The 8,936-nt window shown below is 33.1% G+C and overlaps 1 protein-coding gene across 7 annotated transcripts in view; it reads right to left on the bottom strand.

Annotated features, from left to right (window-relative positions):
• Window positions 1-215: 215 nt before the first annotated feature.
• CACNA2D1 (calcium voltage-gated channel auxiliary subunit alpha2delta 1) overlaps window positions 216-8,936 on the bottom strand; it is a 457,573-nt gene continuing 448,852 nt past the window's right edge. For all 7 annotated transcript variants that reach the window (XM_053926392.2, XM_053926394.2, XM_053926393.2 and 4 more), the window contains one exon: window positions 216-4,315. In XM_053926392.2, coding sequence (XP_053782367.1) covers window positions 4,199-4,315 — 117 coding nt within the window. In that variant the 3' untranslated portion in view covers window positions 216-4,198. The remainder of the gene's footprint in view (window positions 4,316-8,936) is intronic.

Genomic DNA, 8,936 nt, shown 5'->3' with positions numbered 1-8,936 from the left:
TGAGAAGGGTCAGAGTTATGTGAAGAAGTCACAAGTCCATTTGTTTATTTCTGAGTTCAGGTTTGTGACTATAGAAGTGCTTTCCAATCCCAACTGTTATTTCCACAATCTAGAATCTCTATCCACAGGAAAGCAGCTTTCTTAAAACACATTTATGACAAAGACCACTGTTCCTTTCAACTAGATTTTAAATAATTAAATAAACCAAACTGTGGTGACTTTAAATGATAAACTTTTATTCTGAATATACTGTTTTTGCACAAGATTTAACACAACATTTTCTGGGATTATAAATATTTTTATAACAGTATCATACAAATTTTTACAAAATGTTTTTATCAGGCTAGTTAATTTCCACAAAAGTGTCAAGAGAACATAATAAATGGGAGAAAAGATCTTTTGTTCACAAAGCCACTTGGCCTTTTTGCATGGATGCACACTGAGCATTTTAATAAAAGTACCCTAAAAAGCATGATCCAACAATCACACAGCACAACAGAAAAGATAGCTTTGTCAGGTCACACTGTAAACTCGATTGGCATCTATACAAGACAGTATCCCATTAGTCTCAGAGGAATTTCTTTGAGTGAGTTTTTTAAATAAGGTACATGAAATTATTGGTAAGGGTGGTCTAAGTCTTCGAAGTTCCGGATTTTCTTTCAACACTTGATACATTTGATTTATTGATTTGCTTTGTATATAAATGCACACTGCTTATTAGCAATATTGACATCCTGCTATGGGAAAACAACACAAGTTCCAGATAGCAATAAAATATTTGAAATTGTGAGCAAGTGAAGTAATCATTCTATGTTACACTTTAAAAAAATCGCTACATCCATTTGTTTCACTGGAGTAAACGCTATACCTCTAGACATTTTAATGTTAACTAACATGATCAATGGAATAGTTCAGAGTTTTAAATTAAGAGACAGCATTTAAGCTTTGGTGGAGATGAAGATTTAAATAAGATGGAAAATATGAGAGAGCATCAAATAAGCAAGTAACACTTGGGTTGCAAAGGCCACTTAAAAGGGATACTGCCTATTTGAACCCAGTAAGGCCAATTTTAAAGTTAATAAAAGGAATATTATAAGAAAACTTACAAATGGCAGCAACACTGTTTAGTTTTTTCCAAGTTAAGCAATAATGCCTCAAGCATTAGAAACATGAAAAAAGATCATACTAAAATCTTATAGGCCCAGGACCTAAAAATCTCTTCAATCAAACTTGCTATGTCATGTTAAAAACCTGTTACAAATATGGACCACGATTGGTGTTTGGCAGTAATGCTGGTTGTTCAAATGAAGAAAACTATTAATGCAAAACCTGCTCCTGTAACTCAACACCAATGCAAGACTTACTTGAATTTGTTTTAATGACAAACTACATAAAGCTGCATGAGTGTAGCAAAAATTAAATCAGTGAAGGTTTTAAAAGCTCTTTTCTTCATCTCTTGTACTGTTTAGTCGTTGAAAATCAATATTTATAAATGAGCTATAATTTAAGCTCTTGTCAACAATTAGAACTCACAGAAAGATCCCTAAATTAAATATAACAATTTGATGGGGTGAGTGTTACTGTCTTACAAAATAGTAAGTCTACCAAAGGCATGAAACTAGTATTAGGATTCAGAAGAAGTTTTAGAGTGCACATTCTTACCCAATTTATAATCATGTGGTTGTCCTAATATATTAGTTTATTGTAGAGCAGAAAGTAAAGGATCATAGCAAGACTCATGCAGGAAAGTGTATTTTGATGGCAAATGAAATCAAACAGGACCCTGCCAAGAGATGCCAAGTTTAACTGTGATTAATACACAATAAAGTAGTTGATGAATACATACTACTTCAGTGACATTAGCCATGAAAATATAGTTACTAGGTTTTAAAGATAATTTTAAGGTAGTTTGTTGTATGCTGGAAGCAATTCAATTGTTTTAATGTGTTGCTTATATACACAAACTAACATAATTTTATATTTTTATATCCCTTTCCCAACACTTTCATGATTTAAAATAGTCTAGCAAAAGTTAACAATAAGATTTAAATATTGAATTAACAAACAACATGACTCAAACATAGCTACTAGAGTGAGAAGTTCCATATTTTTTAAATCACTTTGGTGTTTTCTAAAATGTCAATACCAGTTACAAATGAGACTACAAAATCACAACAATGCATTAGAAATGGTAACTGATGTTAACTCTTAGAACAACAGTTGGCAAAGTGAATCCATTTCCCCCTTCCCCCATTTTTAAATAAAAAATATTTTAAGTAAGGAAATGTGGGCAAATGGTACCTAGGGTATATTGGCAGTAGGAGGGAATTACAAATATATGCAAAGCTAAAGACAAAACAAATATATCTTTTAAGCTATGATAAAGAATTGGTTATATGTTTGATATGTGAGCATATTAAAGCATGCTGGATAACGTTAATAAGATTTTGACTTAAAAAGGATATATAAGGTAATTTCCAGCATATACACAAACCAATATTTGGCATGTTAAAAAAAAAAGAACAAATGCATTTTACCATAAAAAAATATCTGCATACTCTCAGCCTTCAGCAGAATTATTCACTATAACTAGAGTTACATTCATTGTTTTTATCCTTTCTTCAAATACTGTTTACTCCTGAAAATAAGTTTTCAAAGCATAAATAATATTCTGCTTCCATATTAATCTATAATGAAATATCTGATTCACTATGCTAACCATTTTTACCAATGAAGCTGTATAAAAACAATTCTGATTGTTCATAATCAAGTATTTATGTGCATACATATAGATTCAAGGTTTCCTATTTGTTCAGATTATTGTAAAGCCCTCATCAGTCTGCAGGGACATTTTGGTCAAGTGATCGTACCATTTAAAATGGAGGGAAAGTAGCAGCAGCAGTAGAAATTTTTGGATTGTACATGCCACTCTTCAAATGAACAAAGAGGAAACCTAGGATGAATCTTCATTGAGAACATATATGTACTTTTCAAAAAATAAATGTGTCAATTCTGATTTATGTACTTAAAATATCTGTACATAGGCTTTCAGGCAAAAGCACGAATCTGTATAAAATCTGTTAATTCCCATTTGCCATGGATCTAACCCAATCATTCAGCATTTACATTGCACAGTATATTCAGAGTAGCTTAATGACATTGTTAAAGATGACTTAAGTGCATTACACTGCAAGGTTCAGATTCTTACATAATAGTAATGTCACTCATTTAACTTTTCAATGGACTATCCTCTACAGTAAGAGAAAAACAAAAAGTTAAAATAGCAGCAGCATCATGCAAAATACCCTTGGTAACCAAGTTCAATTATCACAAGAAAAACATTTTCCCCTCCCCCAACAAGCTTTTCTTAGAGCATTTTGAAATATCTGGCTAGCACGACATAACTTTACTGTGAACAAAAGGAACATTACATTGAAGCACTTATTAAGGGCTTACATTTATGAGGAAATATGTCACATATTCAAATTTCACCCTCAAGCACCTTTAGTTTAATAATTTCTTAGTTATTTCCAAACAACCAATTTATCACCCCACCAAATCTTAATTGGTCATCATTTATGTTATATTTTTGGCAGAGAAGCCATTCTTCATAAGGCATGTTATTCATGGCAATTTTTTAAAATAGAAAATTGGCCATTATATCTATTTCAAAAGATTACATCACTTTTAATTCTCTCTCTCTCTATATATATATTTTCTGTAATAACTATTCAAAACAGGAAATAATTTTCAAAAGAATAAGGGAGGCAAAAAAAAAAACCCAAAAAACTTCTTTTCCCCTAGAGATTTTGTTGGTAAAAGAACAAGGATTGCAGTAAGTCAAATTTCCAGGTCAAAATCAAGACAATTTGTATGCTTCATAAACAGTTGTGTGGGGAGCCCTTTTACAATTAATCACATACAGTGCAACAACAAACTCTCGAATTTTCCAGTAGAGCACATACAAAATTTTACTTTGATGTTATACATGGATGATGCAACATTCACACGAGTTTAAGGATCTGGCACCCTGACATGCAGCCAGTGGGTGCCTTAGGAGTCTGCGCCTTAGTTTTATGCCATGTTATGGGCCCAGCTAATGCTCTGCTGATTCCATGGCTGCCCTATGTTAATGCGTTTGAGGGCTCATGTCTTGGCAGGGCCTGGAGTTTAATTATGCAGGTTTGGCTTTGGGAGGTCATAACTGGCAGTGCCTGATGCCAGATAAAAGCCAAAGAAGGACCAACTGGATTCCAATGATGGACCACAGGGAGGGATTTAATCCAGAAACGCCACCACAGTCGGTATAATCCTCCTGTTGGAAATAAAGGAAAAAGAAAAATCCTGAAAACTATTTAGTGAGACATCTTTCATGTTTAGTCCACTTCTGAACTCACCTTATAAAACTGCTTTAATTTGAATCCAAATAAACTATATTCTCCTAGATTTTACTGTTCCAAGAATGCTTTATAAATTTTATTGTAGATTGTGATGATAATAAAAGAAAATATTTTAACAGTGAATGCTGTTTTGAGTAATATACCAATTTCTAAATTAAAAAAAATTCTTAAGATCAAATGTTCCTATATATTTATAAATACAAGAAGTAAAAATAAAATTTGATAGTACGTTTTAAAATTTCCATGAATTATGATATTAGCAATTATGCTCAATTAGGTAAACTTTTGATGGGTAGAATAAATAAATTTGAGAAGTGAATGTTTATTTTCCATATCCCTTACATCCAGTTTCAAAGGTGAACATACCATACTGCACATATAGTATCTGGACTTTCATCAAGAATTAAAATAAAAAGAATGATGTATTTGAACCATAAATAAAAGTACACTCTGAAAACATCCATCCTAAGAAAAGGAGCTAAGCTGTCAAGTTTTGTTTAAAAAACCATGAATGCAATAAATATACTCACTGGATTACCCAATGTCTAGTTGTGGCTCATTATGTTCCTTACTAATGCAAAATTATTATTTCTATTTTCTTTCTACATCCTGTACTCTGTAACACTTTCTACATCCTTTAATTCATTTTAATATATTGAATTTAATAGAATACCCTAATTTCTAATTGTTTTTCTAAATATCATTTAAGAATTTACTAATCCAAGCTTCAACTTCCAATAATCAAAATGATTTATGTAAGAAAGTTTTAAGAAAGTAAGTAAATAAATATTCCATTTGGAATAACTATTCAAAGACTCAACTCCTAGAGAATAGAACATTGACCCATTTTCTTCACTAGGGTTAATACAGTGCCTGCCACCCAGTAAACAAGTACAATTTCTTTCTTGAATTGCATTTTAAGGTAGCAGATCTCTTTTTGTTTGTTTGTTCAAGGGGAGTCTGAGACAAAATAATCTATTACAAAAAATTTCATTTTTCCAAGATAGCCTGTAAATCTAAAAAGAAGCCTTAAAAATTAGTCCTCAGCCTATTCGACTTTTCAGGGGCATTTGACGATGTACAACAAATGGTCTCTCCTTGACTTATTTTCTTCTGCACCTTTCCTCCACACTTGTTTGTAGCTCGTCTTCCTCTCTATGGCCTGACCTTGTTCTCTTCACAATCCCTACATGTGAGATTTTTGCAGGGGTAGTTCTCACTCTTGGTTTCTTCTTTACACTTTCTTCCTAGGTGGTCCAATTGAGTCCAACAGCTTTAAATTGAACCAATGTGTTAATTACTCACACTTTTTAAATATGAAAATAATGTTTTTTTAAATTCAGCTTTACTGAGTTAAAATTAAGAAATAAAATTGTAAGATATTTAAAGTGTACATTGTGATGACTTCATATATATTATAAAAGGATTGCCCCCATCAAGATGATTTACATCTATCACCTGACATATTTATTTTTTTCCTTTGGTGAAAATAATTATTATCTACTCCTTTTGCAAATTTCAATTTTACAGTGTTATCAGCATAGTCATCACTTATAGCCACTATGTTTTATTCGATCCTTTACCCTTTTGCCAACCTCTCCCCATTTCCCCCAGCCCCTGCAACAACTTTGTTTATATGAGGGTTTTTTTTTGTTTTTTGTTTTTAAGATTCCATATATATATGATACCATGCAATATTTGTCTTTCTCTGCCTGGACTATTTCACTTAGAGTAATGCTTTCAAGGCCCATCCATGTTTTTGCAAAGGCAAGATTTGATTTTTTAATGGCTGAATAAAATTCCATTATTTATGTAAACTTTTAGGTGGTTTTCATATCTTGGCTATTATAAGTAATAATGTACCAAACACGAGAGTGCAGATATCTTTTCCAGTCAGCGTTTTCATTTTCTTTGGATAAATACCTAGAAGTAAAATTTCTAAATAATATGGTAGTTCTATTCTTAAAAATTTTGAGGAATCCCATACTCTTTTTGCATAGTGGCTGTACCAATTTACATTCCCACCAACAATATACATGGCTTCTCTTTTCTCCACACCCTCGCCAGCATTTATCTCTTGTCTTTTAGACAATAGCCATTCTAACAGGTATAAGGTGATATTCTCTGTAGTTTTGATATGCCGCTTTCTGATGCTTAGTGATGTTGAACATCTTTTCATATGCCGGTTGGCCACCTGTATGTCTTATGTGGAAAAATGTCTATTCAGATCCTCTGCCCATTTTAATTGTATTTTTTTTTGATACTGAGTTTTATGAATTCTTTACATATTTTAGATACTGGTCCCTTATCAGATATATGACTTGTAAATATTTCTTCCAATTCATTAGATTGCCTTTTCTGTTTGTTTGTTTCTTTTGCTCTGTAGAATCTTTTGATAAAGATCCATTCGTTTGATTTTTGTGTGTGCATAATGTAAGACAGTAGTCTAGTTTCATTCTTTGCATATGGCACCATTCACTGAAGAAGCTATTTGTTTCCCACTGTATATTCTTTGCTTCTTTGTCATAATTGATCACCATATCTGCATCAGTTTATTCTGGGTTCCCCTTGTTTCATTTTTCTATGTGACTAAGACTATGACTATGTACTAGTCATATAGTACTTTATGATAGTACTATATTGTTTTGACTTTTGTAGTTGTGCAATACAATTTGAAATCAAGAAGTGTGAGGCCTTCATCTTTGTTCTTTTTCAAGATTGTTTTTGGCTATCTAATTTTTTTTTAAATTTTGTTTTTAAATTGTTGTTCAAGTTCATTTGTCACCATTTTCACCCCACCATGCCCCCCTGCCCCAACCATCCCGCCTCCACCCTCAAACCCACCTTCTTTGGCTTTGTCCATGTGTCCTTCATACATGTTCCTTGATGTCCCCCCCCCCTTATCCCATTATTCCTCTCCCTCCTCATCTCTGCGTACTGTCAGATTGTTCTTTATTTCAATGTCTCTGATTGTATTTCGCTTGCTTGTTTGTTGTTTGTTCCACTTATAGGTGAGATCATATGGTATTTGTCTTTCACCCCTTGGCTTATTTCACTTAGCATAATGCTCTCCAGATCCATCCAAGCTGTTGCGAAGGGTAGGAGCTCCTTCTTTCTTTCTGCTGCATAGTATTCCACTGTGTAAATGCACCATAGCATTTTCATCCACTCATTTACTGATGGGTGCTTAGGTTGCTTCCAGCAATTGGCTATTGTAAATTGTGCTGCTATGAACATTGGGGTGCACAGGTTCTTTTGGATTGGTGTTTCAGGATCCTTAGGGTGTAATCCCAACACTGGTATTGCTGGGTCAAAAGGCAGTTCCATCTTTAGTTTTCTGAGGAATTTCCATACTGTTTTCCACAGTGGTTGCACCAGTCTGCATTCCCACCAACAGTGCACTAGGGTTCCCTTTTACCCACAGCCTCTCCAACACTTGTTTGTTAATTTGTTTATGATGGCCATTCTCACTGGTGTGAAGTGGTATCTCATTGTGGCTATGTGAGATTTTTGGTTTCATACATATTGTAGGATTGTTTGGTCTACTTCTGTGAAACATGCCATTGAAATTGTGGTAGGTGTACACTGAATCTCTAGATTGCTTTGGGTGGTAGGGACCCTTTAACAATGTTATTTCTTCTAATCTATGAACACTAAATATTGTTCCATTTATTTGTGTCGTCTTCACTTTTTTTCATTGATGTCTTATAGTGTTCAGTGTACAGGTCTGTCCCCTTCATGGTTAAATTTATTCAGAGGTATTTTATTCTTTTTGATGCAATGATAAATGGAATTATTTTATTAATTTCTCTTTTTGGAAATTCAATCTCAGTATATAGAAATGCAACTGACTTTTGGAAAGTGACTTTGTATCTTGCAATTTTATTAAATTTGCTTACAAATTCTAACAGTTCTGTGGTAGTCTTCAGGGCTTTCTATGTATAAGACCATGCCATCTACATAAAGACAGTTTTGCCTCTTGCTTTCCAATTTGGATGCCTTTTATTTCTTTTCATAGCTGAATGGCTTTGTCTAGAATTTCCAACACTATTCTTGAATACCAGTGGTAAGAGTAGGCATCCCTGTCTTAGTCCTGATTTTTTCATAGAGGAAAAAGCTTTTCTCAATGGAAAAGCTTTTACCGTTGAGTATGATGTTATTAGCTATGGAATTGTCATATACTGCTGTGAGGTATGCACCCTCAATACCATCATTGTTGAGAGTTTTACCAAAATGCATGTTAAATTTGATAAATGCTATTTGTGCATATGTTGAGATTTTCATGTGATTTTTATCCTTCGGTTTGTTAATGTGGTATATTACATATTGATTTGCAGTTACTAAACCATTCTTGCATCCTCAGAATAAATCTCATTTGATCATGGTATATGATCCTTTTAATATGTGCTTCAGTTCAGTTTGTTGAGGATATTTACATCTTTGTTCTTACAGAATACTGCCCTTAATTTTCTTTTATGTTGTCTCCTTGTCTGGTTTTGGCATCATGTTAAGCTTGGCCTTGTAAAATGAGTTTAG

This window comes from Desmodus rotundus, chromosome 6, assembly GCF_022682495.2.
Source record: "Desmodus rotundus isolate HL8 chromosome 6, HLdesRot8A.1, whole genome shotgun sequence".
Lineage (NCBI taxonomy): Eukaryota > Metazoa > Chordata > Mammalia > Chiroptera > Phyllostomidae > Desmodus > Desmodus rotundus.
The sequence above is the reverse complement of the archived record's forward strand: the minus strand, read 5'-3'. Positions and strand labels throughout refer to the sequence as shown.